The sequence below is a fragment of the Scardinius erythrophthalmus genome, assembly GCF_964197995.2.
Source record: "Scardinius erythrophthalmus genome assembly, chromosome: 19".
NCBI lineage: Eukaryota > Metazoa > Chordata > Actinopteri > Cypriniformes > Leuciscidae > Scardinius > Scardinius erythrophthalmus.
The window spans coordinates 21992745-22013628 of NC_138239.1; the positions used below are offsets into that span (position 1 = coordinate 21992745).

The window sequence follows — 20884 nt, forward strand, 5'->3', positions numbered from 1 at the left end:
ACAGTTGCATTCTAGGAAAAATACACATTTTAAAATTAGTTGCTGGATGTGTATATGCAATTATGTATAAATATATATATATATATATATATATTCATACAAACATGCACACACACACACACACACACTGTCTCCTAAAAATGATGCAAAAGTCTCTTAAGGAAAATCTAAAAAGGAAATTATCATCATGCAATCGAATATAACTCTTGTCTTTGTTTGGAACTTTGTCACGAAAAGTCTCTCTATTTCAGTATCTGCCTCACATTACCTACGCTGTACAGTCACAACCTTGACTCGGGGGCAAAGCTAAGTGTGAGAAACATTATTAGACCTATGCCTCCTTTGTTTCTTTGTATTGTGCAAACTTCTGTTTTCTCCATAAAAGTACAGGCATTGCATAAAAAGGTGAGTTACGTAAGAAGCCAATTCAAAAATTCATTTTCTTAATTAGTATAACAGCTAAAGTAAACTGGACATTTGTATCGCTTACTTTGAGATCAAGTTCAATTTCACTGAAATAATTTTCCTTGCTCTGACACCTCTTTTCCTTCAAGTGCACATCTAAGATTTAAAAGCACAAATGTTGCACAATTCCAATCAATTTAACCTAGTTCTCTGCAACCGTGCAGTGTGTGCACTGCAAAAATAAAACCTTAAACCGTTCATGTGCTCGTGGTTACAGGTAGCTTCTCACCTTGAGAACTACTACACATATCTTGTCAAAAAGTGCAAAGACTTTGGTTTAAAATGAAACATGATACATAAAGTTGCACTGCATTAGGATTCGAGAAGACAGGCCTACAACTCGAGCAAGCAATTTTTGTAGGCTAAATAAAATGTATTTTATCTTGCAATAAATTATTTTAATGATCATATATAGCCTATTAAAATGTCCGATTGATATATAGGGATTAAACTAGAGAAAATAAAAATAAACCATGTTCACTCTAAATTAGCATAATTTATGAAATTATGTCTAAATACTAAAATAACATACACCTCATTCAACCCACACTTAATTTAAACTAACAAAACTTAACTTTACATAAACTTTGCAAATACTTCAATAATCAATGCAATTTAAAGTTTTTAATCTGATCTCGTGGCCTGCTAACAATTCTTACATTAATCCAAACTATCTGATAGCCTATTAAAATTTAAAAAACACAAATAATACAAAACATACTAATGAAAGATTTGTATTTTAAGGCAGTCCAGAAAATGGTTCTATTAATTCTTTAAATACAGTTTCAAGTAAATCACTTTTTAATTCTTTTAAGTAGCACTAAGTCTATAAACCTGACTGTTTGCTTAAAGCTGAACTCATAAATATCTTAACAATTAATTGAATTAATTCGACTGTTCCAATTCTGTTCTTCTACTTGAGAAGATTATAATGATTTAACGCATTTTAATGTAATCAGTTCATCACTAACACCACAAATTCACACACCAATCGTTACTCTCATTCCTAGACCGATTTGAAAAAATTACTAGACTAAACATGGCTAAACAACCACCTAAACACAAATAATAATAATAAGTAAAACAAAAGATTGACTTACGTGTTATAATTTCTCTTTGCGACAAATGCTGAGGGTTTCCCTGCTTGCGACGGGACATTGCCCTGGCATTTACACTGGCATCGCCCAGAGACCCGCACAAGGAATAGTCGGCTCGCGTCTTCTGTCCTCCGTGTCCGTGGCGTGAGCTTGTTTCCTCCCTCGGTAACAAACTTGTTTCCTGGGACTTCCAAAGAACTGCCACAGCTCCGAGCCGTGGATAGAGATAAGGGGTTCCGTGAATGTGAGAGAAGCGAAAGTGTCTTTGCGCTCCGGCTCTCCAGATGACCAGAGACGCGCAGACGCTCAGTACCTCAGCGACACACACATGCACTTCAGCTGTGCCGCGCGAGATCTGTCCGAGGGCGAAAATATCCTTGACGAGTGACAGTTGTGAAGAAACCACTGGAAATGTCTCAGAATGTGATACCCGGTGCGTTTGGATAGGTTGGACCCTGTGGTGGCTCTCTCTTCGTCCGGTCTGCGCCTTGTGGATTTGTCAAAGGCAATTCTTTTTTTCTTTTCTTTTTCTCTGAGTCAAAATAATTCTAAAAAAGAAAAATAGTCTACTTATTAGATTGGATAAAAACGAATCCAATTTCTCCTTGAGTTGGCACTTGATTGTGCCAAGCACTGGACAGTTCTTCTTCTCTCCTGGGCTCGAAGTGCATGCGATGCCCGGTTACTTTGCACTCTCTCCAACTCTTTGCACTTGCTCCCCTATTCGGCTTTGCGCACTGGAGACCAGGGACATGGACTTGCCACCTCCTTTCCAAATGAATGAAGCTTTTTTTTCTCCCTTTTCTGCCTCTATGAAGATGGCGGAGTCCTGCTTCTCCGGGAGCTCTCTGTGTCTCTGTGGCGAGGGCTGCCTCCGTACAATGGGATAAAATTCAAGTTCAAGTGCGGACGTGACGTTAAGTCTACAGTGGGAAAGAAAATTGGAGACTGCAAGAGCACTGGGGGCGACTAGTGGTGGCTTTTCACAACTATCGGATCACCAGAACAGTGGTGGAGAGCGTGGACATCGCGAGCCGCTGTCTTACACACACACAGAGACACACACACACACACAGACACACACACACACACACACACACGCGCGCACAAACACACAGCACCTGACAGACCGGCGCACTGCTTGTCTGTATCCGCTTTAGTGCAAATAAAACAATGCAATATTGCATGCACTCTAACGTTAGCTTTTATTAAAAAAAAAAACAGAAAAAAAAACAGAAAAAATTATAAGAGTTTGCTCGTGATTATGTTAATGTAAATTACATTTACATCTTTTATGCATGCAAATAAAATAAAAATAAAAAAGGGAAACTGTGATATTGATATTCATGCATTAACAGAATATTCAAATCAGAAATATTCAAATCAGAAAATCTCAAATTATTTGATAGAAAGATTAAAGCGTGAATGCATGCACAAAGAATACACTTCAGCGATACATAAGTGTGCTGTTTTCCTCACAAGCAATAAATTACATGAGACAAGACAGGCGTTGATATACCCGCATCACATTTCTTCTTTATGTGTTTTATGTCCTACAGAAATGACATTATTGAATTAAACTCACATTTGGAGAAGGAAAAAATCTGAAGGAAGAAAAAATATTGTGAAGTGTACAATGTACATTTTTTAACCTGTTTTAGTAGGCTATCTAATGTATGTTTTTATCATTTAAATCCACGTATTATTGTTGTTTAAATTTTTTATCACATTTACAGTATTTGAACAAATTATTGAACACTAGAACTGTTGCATGCGTCGAAACGCAAGACTGAATACTGGAGGAAATGAAAATAGGGAGGTGTGTTGTGCAAATACTTGCATGATTTGAGTTTACTGGGTGAAATGCAAGCTGTGTTCCTTTGCTTCTGTTTTACACTCAGCGTGCATCAGTAATATGAAAGCTGGTCATGTGGCTCCGATTTTTTAATGCATTTTTGACTGTATTATATTTGGCGGCAGGTTCTTCGCTATTGGTATAGGTTCTTTAACATTATGTTTTAAAAATCAGGCTCTAAACCTTTTTTTCTCATTAGAACCAACCTTTATTTTTTTTAAAATGCTGGTTCTACTGAAGTCAAATCAACTGACATATGGTGACAAATTATATGGTGATATCAATATTGATTAAAAAAAAAATTCCAATGAATCATGCTTTCTGGGTAATCTTCTTTCAAATACACAGAGTTTGCACCTTTGTTTTAAAGTTCCAGTTTTAATCTGGACTTCTCATCCGTGTCACTCTATAACCTGCTAGTTTGTTTAAAATGACACTTCAATTAAAAAATTAGAGGTCACACTTTAGTGTTCATACATGTGTTAACACTAATGAACTACAAGCACAAAATATGTAATTATTTCCTAGAATTCTAGCACTTAATTATAGTAACATGTAATATGTGAACATGTTTAGTGTAAATTGAAACCAATTAGATGGAAAAAAACATGCTGTGGAAAACTAAGCTAATGGTATGGGATTGAGAGGGAACAGGGCAAGTTATTACCATTTTAATTCATATGGAGACTGTACCTTCAACAGTTGATTAACTTGGTGTGTAAAAGAGCCAAAGGCGCACAGAGGGTCCGGCTTGTGCCAGTTCAGAGGCAGGTAGTGCCCAAATGAGAGCGTGTCTGCGTCGTTCCATCTGCTCATTATCCATCATGGGATGTGACGCTGGGTGGCACAGCCTCGCCAACAATGCTGTATATCCTGCCACTGTCTCTCATTTATCCTCCGCCCCTAAACTCTGCTAAATGAAACCACAACTTTCACGTAAAGTATTTGAAGAGATAGATAGATGGATAGATAGACATATAGATAGACAGACATGTAGAGAGAGATACTGTAGGCAGATTCTCGTCACATATCAAGGAAACTGAGCCTGAGTTACAGAATTACATTTGAAATTCCAGGTGTTGCCAAAAAAATGACATTTTTATGATTTACAAGAATGTTTAAATCTGGAGACATCATCTTCCTGGAAATCAAGGTTTTTGCTGATACGGGCTCTGCTACTGCTGGATTATTCTCCCTATAAAAAACATGAAATGTTCTCAGAAAAGCAGTGGGTGCCCACAGCTGAGAATCCTATTTTATTGCATGAATTCATTGGACACATCCATTACTTTGCTCAGTTTCGTAGTGAGTTTTCCCCCCATATGCCAATACATTTGTCTCTATAACAATAGTTTTGGCTGAAATCACAGGTTTAAAAAAAAAAAAAAGAAATCCCTCAGAGAACCAACTTTTTCCTCCATACATTACCAGTGAGAGTGTGGGAATAGTGTCTTTCATTCTTGTTGACGCAGCAATTGCGTGCACATGTAGATTGTGAGGATCTAAAATTTTTGTTTTAATGGTAATAAAATTACCTGTATTTTGGGCCACATTTTCTTAGGTGCTTAGGGAATTTGGACACGTGAGCGTCTTCATTTATGGCTAGTTCCATTAAAGACAACTTCCATACATGTGCCTATGGAAGAAAGCAATGGCAAAATGATATAAAACTCATTTTGTGCATCTCAATAAAGTCCTAAATGCTGTCCTTTAAAAACAAAGTACTAACAGAATAAAATACAGACAACGTTGTTTTTATCAACTGAAGTGAATCACAAATCAAATACTGGAAGCACAAACTCTAAATTTAGTTCACTTCACCAGAATTCAGATACAGCGCACCATATTTTATATTGCAATGCTCATGCAATAAATATCTCCATATGTAATGTCAAACCCAGACATTAAATTCTTAAAATTTGTGTTCAGTTATAAGGACTAAGTGTGTCCACCACACTTGACGAGATATATTTATTTGCAATCTAGCTCGTCTATGTGCTGAACTTGCAATGCAACAGTACCCTCTATTGGCCAATTATTGCCATACAAATTCACAAGCTTGGATTTCAAACACCCATTTCCTTCAATTTCACACATCGTAAATCTTTTTTTTTTTTACTTTTTTTTATTCATGCCAAAATGAAACAACCAACCTCATTTGGAATGGCTAACTTGTATTCTGCTGGAATTAGTTATCTACATATGTACAGAGTTCCTGTTTTCCCTTCATCTACTTTGTATTTAATTAAAACTGTGGTCTAAAAGTGTCTTTACTTACAAATCAGTTTAATGATAATTAAAACAAATATGTTGTCTCTTCAACACTTTATAACAAAGACCTGAACAGACTTTTCGTATGTTGAAGGATGCCATCTAGACTGAATTTAATTAGCATTTAATCACCTTGGTTTTACTTCACTACTTGGAAAACTCACCATATATAAGCCAATCACAAACATATTGGATGTGTGTTTGCTTGGAGATAGCAATATAGCAAATGTAAAAGTTATTAAAACAAAAAATTAGCCTGATGTGCACTATCAGCCTGCACAAAACAAAGAATTGAAATGTTAAATTGTGGAAATGACTGTGGAAATGAAACCAAGAGGGACAAAATCTACCTCAATTTTTTAAATTCAGGAACAAAAACCCACTAAATGAATACACACCCAGCATATCCTCATCATAAAGCTCATTAGGATCAGTCTATGAAGATTCATCTTATTTCATCTGTCCCCAACTCTCTCTCACCCCTGCTTTGTCACCATCAAGAGAGAAACATTAATCTAGTGAATCTGAAGGAATGTCAGCCTTAATTGCGGTTCGTCGGGGGAAAAAAAGAGATAAAATGGAAAGACATGGCTTTGTCAAGCAATAAAAGATGTGAGCGATAAGACGTCTGATAAATCACATCTCAGCCTCCTGTCATCACTCAGCTCAAGGCCTGGTGGCCATCTTGTGGGCGGCTCTCACCTCAGGCCTGCAAATGAAACCCAACAGTTTTGTTTCTGCCCATGGGGCTTTCAGGACATCTCCTATCACCGACCCCTGTTGGGACGGCACATCCCCTGCACTCTCCGAGACCCGGCAAGGGGGTCCAGGGGGGTAAAACATGACTGTTTGAAAAGAAAAATGGCAACAGAGTGTGACTAAATCGGTTTGCTTGGCAGCCGGACAAAGGCTTGATTCCACCGCTCCCGAGAGAAAACGCGGGGCCCGCGAATCCTGGCATCAGATCGGAAAGTTGAGCGTTGCCAAAGGCGCACATTCACAACAATTAGCTACCTTTTCAGTCCCAGCCCCGTGGTTATCCATCCCCTAGGTGGTTATCTAATCGCCTGCTTTTGTTTAGAGGAACAGCTCTCTTTCACTCTGGGCTGACATCATTTACGCCTGCCGGCTGGCGCTTCTCTAAATCTGCAGAGGAGCGCGGGAGTGGCGGCCCATCAAGGAGTCTAAGTAGATAAACAGGGACGTACACAACCTCTTAATGCAACTTCTTAAGCCTCTAGTGCTCAAATAGCGCCACGAATGGGGCGATCGTCTGGTTCCTAGCACGCATGCGAGACGAGCTTTGCTGGAGAAACTTTCAGAAGAGGTGTGAGAGTGCCGGCCTGTCGACTTAAAACCACCACGGAGAGGGAGATCTGGCGTTTGAGGAGACCACAGGGATTAAACCGTGGAGAAGATCTCGTCTTTATCCTTTAGCTTCTTAGCTGATGTCAGTTTTGCTCAGCTGTCCCCTTTTTCAGTTCTCCCCTGGCAGCACATTTCCTCGCTGTGCTGTTTGTGGCATGAAGCTGTCCATCATTAAATCTACTATAACCTAATGGCTCATATGCACTCAGTGTTGGTCAGATGACCGTGTGTGCTGAGGTTACCCTGAGGTGTGTGCCTTTACAGTGATGAATTGTATGGTCGCCATCTCCTGCCGTCCTTACACAGAAGTCACTCCCGGTTCACACCGATAATGCCGCTCCTGCTGCAAATATGGGGCTCATTTACATCAAGCGATGACAAATGTGTGTGTGGGATTGCGTACAGGCGTGTGTCCTCCCACCGAGAGCTCGCGGGATGGTTCGGGGCTGTACCGTATCAAACGGCCTGACACGCTTTCAACAAGAAGACCAGGCGCAACTGCTGCAAAGTACAAAAATGATGACACAAATTAGTTCTTATTGTTTTCTTGTGGGCATGTTGCAGTGATGCAATCATGAGCAATGCTCACACTGCCATTTTTGAAGTGTCAGGGTACAAGAGAACGATGGCAATCCAGTTACCTTGCTATCATCCCTTCAGGAACGACTGAGAACAGCTTTGCCACAACCATCCTTATATCTGCAAGATGAAATAATGAAGCAGGAAGGGACAAGAGGTCATGCATTGCAATGATTTGATCAAAGTTAAGCACAACATAAAGCTTAACTGTGTCCTTAAATGGGCAGTTACTTTTAGAAGGCAACAACAAATGAATAAAAATCCCAACGTTCAACAAATTTCTGCATCACAAAAATAATGACCATCACTGTACTGATGTCAAAACAAATTGTTCAAATATTATTAAGAGAATATTTACTTTGAAGGTTAACAGCTCATCTTTTTTCTACCCACTAATCGAGTAATATGTGATGTATAAATAAATAAATACATTTTGAAAAATAAATAAATAAAATTTATTTATAAATAGTATTTAAAATTAATTAATTAATTATGGACACTAATTAAATATTACTTTATACATAATTTCCAGATAAATAAATAATACAATTTGAAAAGAAAGAAAGAAGAAAGAATGACCTAAAAGCATATTGAAACATTACTAATATCAAATTAAAATTATCAGGTAATATTAAACATCAGATGTCCTAATAATGGTTGCGTTAAACATATTTAATTAATCCCTTAAGCTAACATGTTAACTTTGACAGCCCTAAAAAACAATCTTTTTTCTTTCTCCCTCAAATGATCCGCAGACCCTTAAAGGAGAACTCTGGTCAATTTTAACATTGAGCTAATTTTTTTGTAAATTTGGAGCGCTGTCAATACAGAGAACAACGACAAAAATCTGTGTTGCCTACACCATGTTATCCTCTTTTTAAAATTTGCACCCTGTTGACTTCAATGGGGCAAGTTTTAAACCTGCTTTTAGCCTCTTAACATCCTTGATGTGTCATTACAAGTGCACAGCTAATGTGAGTGATTCCTTCAGAGAGATCACGGGTGAATCTGACTGCAGTAGATGTGAAAGATATGAATAAAAATGATGTTATTTCAGCCAGCGCACATACCTGTATTTACATCCTGTTTTCGGTCGAAGTCCATAGTAATCGATTGTCGAGTTCACGTGCAGTCGTGCATAGGTTTATCACGCGCGTGAACTCGACAATCGATTACTGTGGACTTCGACCGAAAACAGGAAGAAAATACAGGTATGTGCGCTGGCTGAAATAACATCATTTTTATTCATATCTTTCACATCTACTGCAGTCAGATTCACCCGTGATCACTCTGAAGGAATCACTCACAATGGCTGTGCACTTGTAATGACACATCAAGGATGTTAAGAGGCTAAAAGCAGGTTTAAAACTTGCCCCATTGAAGTCAACAGGGTGCACATTTTAAAAAGAGGATAACATGGTGTAGGCAACACCGATTTTTGTCATTGTTTTCTGTATTGACAGCACTCCAAATGTACAAAAAAATGAGCTCAATGTTAAAATTGACCGGAGTTCTCCTTTAAGCAAACCCTTGCAACCAGAGTTTAAAAAACTGGTCTGTAGCAAAATTGGCACATTAACATAGAATTCAATTAATCTGCGGTCACAGGTGTGCATACATCAGACAGCTTTGAATGTGGCTCATCCAATCAGATTGCAATTTTAACTTTTAGAAGGTAAATCATGTTTTTGGCTATCATAATGTTAAGACTGCCATTTGAGCAGTGGTGCAGATTCTTTCACAGCAGACTGTAAGCGGTGGACAGAGTTAATCAACACGTCTCTCACACACACACACACACACACTGACCCCACAGGCTGAACCTGCTGTATTTGTTTGTCGCAGTGACTTGTTATCAGGAATCAGCGTTTCGAAGGAACACCATACATACTTTACACAAATAGGTCTTTGCACACACACTATCTCTTAGACACACACACAGGCGTACAATCTTCGTGGGCCCTGCACTCTGATGGTGAATAATGGCGTCCTTTTTTGAAAGCGGCAGTTCCAGTCGTAGTCTTCTCCATCCAGCACCATCAGCACTTTAGAAGATTAAGTCCTACCTTCCCTTATCACACCATGCTCCCTCCTGCAGGCTCGACACGGGGTCCTCGCAGGCCGGCCATGTCCCCCCTCTGCCAGCCCCGAATCGCCGTCTCGACAGGGCCTTCGTTTTGGCCTCTCCGCCGACTATCTCCTTGTTTCACATTTCTCTCCTCCACACACCGAGCTCATCTCTCTTCGGTTGTGCGATTCATCACCCCAGGATCAGCAGCAAACGGCCTCTCCGTCATTGAGCGTTATCTACCATCTCAATGTCAGCCCCTTCAGCCAGACTGTGCCACGTTCCACAGGGTGGAATGAGAATAAGAGAAAAGACAAGCTTGATTTAGGAACTTTTGGGCTAGATCTATAATAAAAGATGTTAAAAATAGATTTTTATGGTCCTGGATGCTGACTGGTCAATACAATGTTCCATCCATACAGCTACAGTAAGTAAGCGCGTCTACGTATCGCAAAACACAGAAAAGCACAGTGTTACAGGAAAAGATCTTTAGGAATCTTTCAGGAATGGATTAATCAACCTTTTCAGCCTAATAATGTTTGATAGCGACCACATAGCGTGCGTCTCCCTGATGCGTTAGTTAGAGGAAATGTACTGCCTTGTATCTGAGTACGCTTTAATCCCTTATCAATACAGTGCTTGCCCTTAATTATGCAGAGGTGACGAATAAATTAGTTTAGACAGAATTGTGATTATCAGTTCAATCTGCCTCTATCTGGAATTAAAATCGATGGCTCATCAGCACACTACATGCCACACTAGCCCAAAAGGTGGAATACACAATACAGTGCACAGCGCTCGCAGGAACCGTGTGATATCTTTTCACACTCCAGTTCACTCACATTTCTTTTTTTTTTTCAACATTTATTTTCCTTATGATTATTTATGTAATCGGTTAAATGGATGTCACTTTGTTTTAAAATAGTAGTGGGGAGTAATAAAATAATGACTTGTTGGTCTACAGGTAAGCGTAAGGAAACCAGTGTCCAGTTGCCATAACCATAGTTAAGGCTCTGTCTTAAGAACTAGTCTGGCCAATGAGCAATTAGTTAGGCCAAGCAGTCTTACTTTTCGGATTCAGATTAGACCAATCTACCTTTTTTAACTGATAAAAAATTCTGGACCATCTTGAAGAAAAAATATTAGATGACAATGATAATTTGCAGTTTATGAATTGTTTGAAGGTTAAACAAGTCAATAATATTTTGCACATACCATAATTTTCCAGGCCAGCCAAATAATTAAAAAAGTTTTTAAAAAAAATTTCAAAGAAAGATTTTTTAAATATTTTTTTCCTTTACTTAATAATTAATATTAATACATTTTTATAAAACATTGTTAAAAAAACATATATACAGAAAAAAAAAATGCTGGGTTGCTTCAACCTGTGTTTGGATCAAATACGGATGAACGTTGGCTTAAATTTTTCCATAAAAATGTTAAACCCAATGGTAGGGTTTGTCCATATTGTGTGTGTGTGTGTGTGTGTGTGTGTGTGTGTGTGTGTGTGTGTGTGTGTGTGTGTGTGTGTGTGTGTGTGTGTGTGTGTGTGTGTGTGTGTACAGGTTTATATTACAAGATCACCTACATTGTGGCGACCAGCCAGCGGTCCCCATGAGGAAAATGGGTTAATAAACATGCTAAATTATATTTTTTGAAACTGTAAAAATGCAGAAAGTTTTCTGGGTAGGTTTAGGGGTAGGGTTAGTTTAAGGGGATATAATATACTTTGTACAGTATAAAAACCATTGCGTCTATGAAAAGTCCCCACAAAGATAGCGAAACAGACAAGTGTGTGTGTGTGTGTGTGTGTGTGTGTGTGTGTGTGTGTGTGTGTTTTATACAATGTTTTGGGCAGAATATGGGAAGTTGTGTGTGCAGTGATGAATCACAGTGAAACACGAGTTACATGGCGATGCTCCGGAACGGTGTCTTTGAAAATCTGCTGAGAAATATAATAATAAATACATCTCTACCACAGTGAAACATGGAGGAAGAGACTGTGTCATTGTGTGGGGAGACTTTTTAGTAATTTAATGCTTTAGAGTACAGGAGAATATTGAAGAATTGCTTGCTTCCCACAATTGAAAAGTTGTTATCTAAAGAGGAATGATCAGATGTTATTTTTCTACAAGACAATGCTCCTGCCCAAATTGCAAAGACAACCAAGTCCAATGCTAACAACGTTTTTGTTGGCCCAAAAAGAAAGATTTGATTTGATTTTTCCCCATGTTTTTCAGCCTTTGAATCAGAATTGAGCTGGACACCTTAATTACAGGATTTAACTCGTTAACTACCCACTACTGCCCTCCTCTGGTTGAATGCTTCATAGTGGTGAATATGACAAGCCATTGTACAGTACTCTACTGACTGTATGAGAAATAAGCAAGAAGTTGAATAGGAATAATCATCTTTTAACTCAAACATACACTCCCGCATTGTATCATTTAGGTATTATAGACCTATTTGCAAAGGCAACAAGCAATCAGTCCTGTACAGAGCCTTAACAAGCCCATTGTATGATTGCTCCAGCCCATCTAATGCCAGTTATGTTCATAACTCCTGCTGGTGTGTGTGCTTAGCACCACTCACTTTAATTAACAACAGTCGAGGTAGCACAGTCACATTTAAAAGGTTGCCATTCCACCAATATGAAAGCACAATTAAATATTAATTGCCTACTGAATAATAGATGAAGAGTATCTGTGTACAGTTCAGGAGCCTAATTCCTGTTAAAGTACAAGTCTTTAATCAAGCAGTAATGAGCACTGCTATGTCAACAGGCGTTGTGCCCTATCAGCAAAGAAGAGAGAGAATTACCATCGAAGGCTCATGCTGCCGAGAGCCTGTATCAATTTTAATGTAATTATGCTTTACTAATAACAATTCAACTCATTATAACAAGCGCTCGCAGAAATTGATTCTGTAAACAGCAGACACGCACAATTCTATTGTGATTATTCTCTTGAGGTTTGTTCCTGCTGTGTGGTACTTCGTGGTGAGGACTATAGTACATGCAAGTACAGACACAACACAAACTGGCGGTCTCCAAGTCTTCAGTTTTCTGAGCTATGATTGACCCGTCGGCTATCATTTTACCCATTATTATAATTGCAAGTGGAATAGTTCACCCAAAGAAAGTAGAAATTAAACCAACTCCATTAAAGTAGTCCATATGACTTGAGTCCACTTCCAAACTGGAGGAGAGAGAGCGATGCAAAGTAGCAATGTAACACAATTTGTGGTATTTTTAATGAGTAACACATTGCTTTGAGTAATACATTCTCCTTGATCCTTAAGCTATAATATTAGGGATGCATGATATATTGGTACTTTACTACCGTTCAAAAGTTTGGGGTTGGTAGTTTTGCGTTCCCCCCAGAATTTTTTCGTTCGCCCTCAAAAGCTTTGCGAGCGAACGCAGTTTTATAGGGGAATGCAAATCTCTGACATATTATTTTTCCTCCCATCTCATATTTTTTTCCCCCACCATGTCCCTTTAGGGGCTCTGTAGATTTTTAGTTTTCAGTGTTTTATTTTTAATTAATTTAGACAGTATAGAACTGTAACATTGACAATTTATCAGTTATCAGCTTCAACATGAAAATAATTATTGGTTTATCGTTATATCAGCCAAACTTTGTATGGCTTTAGACACGAGTTGCATGGCTTTACATGTTATGTTTCTGACTTTTTTGAGGCTCTACAGTGTAACTCACCATCCACTTTTGTTGTATGGACATGAGAAGCCTGGAAATTCTGCAAAACATCTCCTGTTATGTTCCTACGAAGAAATAAAGGCAAATGACATGCGTAAATGAAGTCAGAATTACACATTTTGGGTGAACTATAGTTTTTTATGGCATAAAATGAAAGATAATGTAAATTACTAAGAGCTTATGACTCTGCTGCCCGGTCAGTCTTTGGTCTTCCTGTTAAGAACCATTCAGAAGGATTGTGTGTGCCGCACTTCTCCATGAGCTAGAAAAGCAGATAGAGAGAGAGGAAGAGAGACGAGGTGACGCTGCATTCACCTTTGATCAACTATGATTTTTCACACCGCACCGGTGAACTGCACTTTTCACAGTCCACTCATGGAAAACGGGAGATGCTTTAGTGTCCAACCATATATGCATCACAGCCACTTTCCCGCCACCCTGACCTAGAAACGGAGGACCTGGTGAGCTGGCTGACCGGTGAAGGGGGCGAGGGGCCCCTGCTGACAGGAGCTGGCCGCTCAGGTGGAGGCACTGAGGAGAGGAAGACGAGATGGCTTGTGGCACGCTGACTTTCCAGCTGGCCAATTCGTCCCAATGTCAGGACCAATGTCTGTAGAGGAGGAATGCAGAGAAAGAGAGAGGGGAGAGTGTTCAGCGTAAAGGCAGACCCGATGAAGAGAGGCCAGTGGAGCTGAAGTCACACCTCAGGGTGTGCCTCGCTCCTCTGCAGGTTCAGAGTGTTCGACTACAGGGGGTCAGGAAAAGGTGAAGGAGAGTCTCATACTGCAGCTGTAGCTTTGCGTAGCCAGACTTTTGACCATCGGCTTAAAGCCTGGTCCACATTAAATGATATTCTAGCCAAGAACGGTCCAATTAGCCAGGAAAAAACATTTAAAGTGAACAATCACAGTTTATTTTTAGAGGAGTTTAGGGGTGGTTCAATCTAAAAAAAAAAAACGTTTCCAACATCGGGCCAACCGTTTTTTTTTTTTTTTTTGCTTAACAGTTCCATTCCATGCCAATCCAGCCAGCCGGTACAGATGTGGTTTAAATTTCCACTGTGGGACTGATAATGGAGCTCTTTGGTATGTAATACAAATGCGTCAGTCGTTGCCTTGATAATCTAAGAGTTTACAGGTGATCGTGAGATGTAAATAGTGACTGCTTATGGAGGATGGTCAGATATTTCTTTTAATTATTCATTTGTGTTTACGTCGCTCAAATAGCACGCTTAAGTCCTGCCGCCAGAGGTGGACAGTAACAAAGTACATTTACTTGAGTACTGTACTTAAGTACACTTTTTGAGTATCTGTACTTTACTTGAGTATTACTTTTTCTGGAAACTTTTTACTTTAACTTCACTACATTTGAAAGACAAATATCGTACTTTTATACAAATACAAGTCCTTGAGTAGAAAGTAGTAACATCAGTAAGGGGATGATTTTGGTTGCAGGGGTTGCATTTTGGTTGTAAATGAAAGTCGGGTTGAAGTCAGATTGAAGTCAACATCCAATGTCGGACAGACATTGGATTTTGGTTGGAAATAAAAGTCTGGTTGACGTCAGAACCCGACTGATGTTGGTTTCTGACGTCAACGCGATTTTCAACCACAATACAATGTCTGTCCAACGTTGGAGATTAATGTCAATCTGACATTGGATTCTGACATCAACTTGATTTTAATTTTCAACGTTGGGTTTGGTCTTCTAAATGCAAATTTTGTCATTGTTTTGGAGCACACTATCTTATAGATAACAGTAAGGCTAACATATTCATACTAAAAGCCAAAAAACTGGGAACATTTGGGTGTCCGAAACCATTGTGGACGTTATTGATTGCACTTATTTAATCCCACTACTGGAACTGTGTCCTATAAATACATTTGATATTGATATGAGGGTAGGTAGGCATAAATTCAGAGGCATAAGGTACTGCAAGTATTACATGCAACAATGCAACAATAATAAAACAACGCATTGACATTTACTTTTATACTCAAGTACTTTTAAAAATGAGTACTTCTGTACTTTTACTTAAGTAAAAATTGGTCTTTACAACTTTTACTTGTAACGGAGTTATATTTGACCAGTAGTATCTGTACTTTTACTCAAGTAAGGAAGTTGTGTACTTTGTCCACCTCTGCCTGCCGCACAAGTCCTGAAAAGTGAAGCCAAAACGTTTCGATCGCCCCCCAATGGCTGGATGCAGTATAGCTCATAAACCCCACCCTCTTCATGTAATTTAATGGGATGTGAGACAAACTAAACAGTCAAATTACACTTCAAATAAACTTTTGCCAAAGATGATCTCTGTCATTATAGGTAGTTTTTTTTTCCCACACTGATGTAAGTTCAAGTGTTAGTTTTTTTTAAATAAGTTTGGTTTTAGTTTGTTTTCTTTGAGTGAAGTAGTCACTGAGGCACCAACAGACAGGATTCGGAGAGGAGATTGGAGCTTCAACTTTAATTTCTACACTTCCATAGCGGTTTCTTAACGTGGGCGGGGCCTTGATACCGCGGCACCACTTCACGTTCACTACTGCGCAGACTTGGGCTCCAAGTCTGGAGTCTTGGACATTGGCAGCTTCACTTTACTACAATGGAAGAGAATGAAAGTGCATAATCCATCTTTATTTACAGTCTATGTTCAGCATGGTAAGAAAACCGTGCTGAGAAATTCAGGCCAAGAACGGTTTGTAATCGTGACGTTCCGAACCAGACTCAAGTGGAAATATAACTGGAACAGTTCCTTACTGTTCTTCGAACAGTTCAGCCCGATGGTGGAAAAGCGGTCAAAAAAATAAAATAAAAATAAATAAATAAATAAAATATATATTTTTTTTTATTATAATATAATACAACATTATTAAAAATATAAAATAAAAGCCATATTGCTTTCATAACTTCAAATGCTGCGTTCATGCCATGTCGTAATTACCGTAAATAAAGCTCTGTATGCTTTTGAATCGCTCTCGCGGTACTTTGATGTCATACACCGATCGTTCTGCACTCAGCTCTCAGAAAATTACGAGTTTACATGTTGTAAACACAAGTTCTGCAAGCACGGGAAGGTGCATGGCGTAAATGCACCTAAAGTGGTTTATAAAGTGTCATAAGTGGAGTAATTTGTCAGGGTTAGAGTGATGAATGGAACATTGAAGCACAGAGTAGCAATAGGCTTTATAAAAAAAAAAAAAAAAAACTAAAACAAAAAAACTACCTCGTGTGGGAAAGACAGACCAACGGAACGAGACTTGGAAAACAGGGCAAGGCAGGACAGGACACAGTGAAGCTAGACACAAGGAGTAAACACACAACGGCACTTGGCGACGAACTGCCACAGGACTGAACAACACAAGGTGAATAAACAGGAGGAAATAAGGAGGATAATGAGGGAGAGCAGGTGGGACAAATTAACCAATAATCAGGTAAAAAGACAATAGACAGGAGAGAAAAATCTTTGTTTTAGATATTTTTTTCACAGCGTAGCCTCATATGACCTTTGAACCTGAAATTGTGTGCATGCCAGCCAATCAGATCCTCAGCATTTTATCTAAGACTGAAACTACCCCAGCTGTAACTACAAAGTTCCTTACTACTCTGTTTGCATCAAACACATTCTACACCTATTTTGTCATATTCTTTAGGGTCAAGTACTTGAAAAAACAGCTGAAGAAAACCGTGGAAGTGAGAAACAGTGATGTCAGGACTGTTTTACAAAAATGCGAATGGTGTAACACAACATCTCACCTCTCTGTCTGCACAGTTCCTGTGACTGGCATTGGCGACACTGGTCTCTTGAGGAGTTCTTTCACCAGGTTGCATTTGTTAGGTCTCAGAGGGCATGCTGGTCTAGCGGTCATAGTATCCACCTGAAAGAGAGCATGACTTTTAATGTGTATATTCTCTCCAGAGAAAGAACATGAGTTTAAAGACAAACCAAGGTCCTCAAAGCCACATACCAAAACATCCATTTTCTCTTTCTCTTCCCCTTATGTTTCTCCATGCAGTTGTATATTGATCTCACAAAAGAGAAAATTCATTTTCCCCAACACAGAAATGTTATTCTTTTATTACAGAGATGTGTGCAGTGAAAACAACACATGCTCTCTATCACTTTCGGTGCGACACGAGCCACAATTCTATTATGGGAGAGCTGCACCAGATACAATGAAGTATTTTCAAGGGATCTTGAGGCAACAAAGTATATAAAATGCCATAAATAAATTATGGCAGACAATTTTAAGAGCATTAAAAGTTTGATCTCCTTCAGGGGAGGCCGCAAGGGACTTTTTGAAGCAGTAATTATTCATAAAAATGAAATGTCATATTAGTTTGTCCCGGTCTAATTTGATTTCACGTTGATACATTTTTTCCGCTTCGACAGGATTCGGTGGGACAAATGTGGTGCTCTCCTCACATAATTTTCTCTAATAAAGACACATTTGTTTGAATATACAGATGAGGAGTTCTGAACAATGACAGTAATTAAAACTATGGAGCCAATAACCGATGTTTAACGATTATGTCTCTTATTGCATCTGATTAGTGATAGAAAAAAATGAATACGTTTGAATGGATTGATACACTTCTAAAAAGGGGATTTGAATAGGAAAAAATGAGGACAACACCATACTTTTCAGACAACTTCCTGTTTTGACATTGATGTACTTGGTCCCACTCTTAGACTCAGAACAAATGTGAGCATGGGAGCTGAATATTCAGCTGAATTATTAATTTTATAAGGATGCTACAAAGAACCAAATAAATATAACATTAAATGTTTATGGTAAGAAACAAAAAACAGTACTTACTGAGTTACACTGTGGTTTCTTGTTTGGCTAGCAAAATCATTTGCTTGAACTTACCTTGAATGTTTAAGACTTCAGCAGTGAAAACACTAAATATATATATATATATATATATTTTTGGAAGAAGTCTCTTCTGCTCACCGATGCTGCATTTATTTAATCATGAATACAATAAAAATAGTAATACTGTGAAATGTTATTACAATATAAAATAACAGAAGCAGCCATTACTGTCTTCACGTGATCACATGATCCTTCAGAAATCATTCTGATATGCTGATTTGGCGCTCAGGAAGCATTTCTTATTATTTTCTATGTTGAAAACAATTGTGCTGATTAATATTGTTTGGAAACGATGGTACATTTTTCAGAATTCTTTGAAAATGATTTTGAAAAAGTCTGTAAAAGTTTTTCACTTTTGATCAATTTAATGCGTTTTTTGTTAAATAAAAGTATTAATTTATTTGATTTAAACCCCAAACTCTTGAACGGTAATGCTAAAATGGAGCCTAAACAGTGCACTTCATTGTTCCGAAAGATACTTTGTTTTTGAGAACATCGCCAAAATAATAATAATAGCAATAAAATAGATAAATTCAGTGTTGATTATAATATTTCTCAACTTTGTTACCAGCAGCCCACAAGGTATGTATGGATGAAATGAAGTCTGAATCAATACCTTTCTGATCAGCATAAAGCACCGGAGGACACTTGCATGGACGATTTATTTCAGCTTGTAATTCTCCTTCTGTTTGCCTGTTTTGCAACCACATAGTAAGCCGACTTACTTCCTTTTAAATATTTGACATTTCTAATATATCTACATACGAGACCTGGTCTGTTTGTTTTCCATGGTATACCACTGCTACTGGCTTACACTGGCACTATCCAAAGCAGATAATGAGGTGAACATGGACCTGCGCTGCAGTAAAAGGACACAAAGAGTACAATTGAAACTGAGAGAGACACTGTAGTGTAGTGGGCTGACATGTCCTTTGAATCCCAGACACACCTTGTTAAGGGTATTAGGATCAACACCGTGATTGATCTACATGTCAGATCGGTAAGTGAAGGCGTGGAGTCAGCTGTCCACAGCTCATTTTCCTCCTGGAGGTCAATTAAGACACGGAGAGGTGAGGAAACCACTAGGATGGGTGCCTTACATTGCATAGACCCTAATATGGAGATCTCAACACACATGCAAATAGATACACAAACCTAGCCTCATTTGATTGCCCAATGTCACTGCATGGGGGAGGGTTCTGTCATGAAAGACAGTGTCTTTTCTATAAGGTACACAGAGAAACAAAAGGAGGGGGTGGTGGATAAAAAGATTGATGAATAAAGGTAGAGCTTCATCTTTGACTGGGCTGAAGACTGTCTGTAGTCATTCAGTACTGCCTCATTTCCCTGTAAGGCTTTTCTTTTTCATTAGCGGAGCTCGGAGCACACAAGGAGTCAACCGTCTGGATATTCTGACACCCCTATAGCACTCTATTTACCACAGCTCTTCAGTGATGTATCAAGGGGAACGTCTTCCCTGCATTAAATATAGATGCAGTCGGATTAACATATCAGGAGAGAGCATGATTAATGTGAGATTACACTGGATAACGCTGCTGCTTTTTCCATCACTGTTGGAGTAATGGACTTTGATTTGATTCAAATCATCCTTTACCCCATCAACATAAGCAGCCGCTCTTAAGAGAGAGACGGGACATCACTTGACTGCTTTTGACCGCACATAATACAAATAATATATGCAAGTTTGAAAACAAACTTACAACAACTTCTCTTGCTTGCCACAGTTCTAGGTTGGCGTTTGTTGCCCAACTTGTGGCGTACTGTTTGTGCTACAAACATGAATGATACATCAAATCGTTTTGTTGAAGAGTGGTGTGCTAATACCTTTCTAAGTAATCTTACCTATGATTTTCACCAGGCAGGTGATCAATCAAAAGGAAGAAAAATCGAATAAACGTACATTTAAGGAGAGACTGAGACTTTTGGAAGTAAACACTTAGCAAATACCCGAAACACATTAACAGCTACATGCTAACCACTGCAGAATTGTGCTGACAGCAAGTACTCACATTATCTTAGAAACCATAAAACACCTAGCTTGTGAGTACTGAACCACCCAAAACACATTAAAACCACTTTTGCAGTCATGTCCCACTAAAATACGAATCAAGTTTGTGAGTACTGAATATTCCCACGCTGAATGCTCTAGCAATCACATAGCAAAATGCCAACCACTCAAAACTTAAAGGCAAGTACCACTCGCACTCACAGCCTACTACAGAAAATGTAAAAGTCGTGTTTGTTACTTTTGTAAAGCTAAATTGGTTCAATATCTTCTTCAAACAGAGTAAAAATATCTTTTTTGATTAAAGTGGTGGTTAAAATCAAAGTACCACAGTTTTATTTCAGTATTTTGGAGGACAATAGGCTACCATTTTCACCACTCAAGTACATTTGATATGAACTATGAATGCTATAGACCATGAAAGATGCGAAATGAACATGACCTATGTTGTGGTGCAAAAAACCCAATAACCTGACCAATCCATGACCATCTCATTTATTTTAGTTGCTCTCTGCACCTTAAGAGATACATCACAAGTCTACGTGTGCATATCGAATTTCAC

General features: G+C 38.6%; 1 protein-coding gene across 2 annotated transcripts in view; it reads right to left on the bottom strand.

The window, feature by feature from the left end:
* Positions 1–3413, bottom strand: part of bcl11ba (BCL11 transcription factor B a) — a 51052-nt gene extending 47639 nt beyond the window's left edge. For both annotated transcript variants that reach the window (XM_081394396.1, XM_081394395.1), the window contains exon 1: positions 1566–3413. In XM_081394396.1, the coding sequence (XP_081250522.1) occupies positions 1566–1623 (58 nt within the window). In that variant the 5' untranslated portion in view covers positions 1624–3413. The remainder of the gene's footprint in view (positions 1–1565) is intronic.
* Between the last annotated feature and the right edge of the window lie 17471 nt (positions 3414–20884).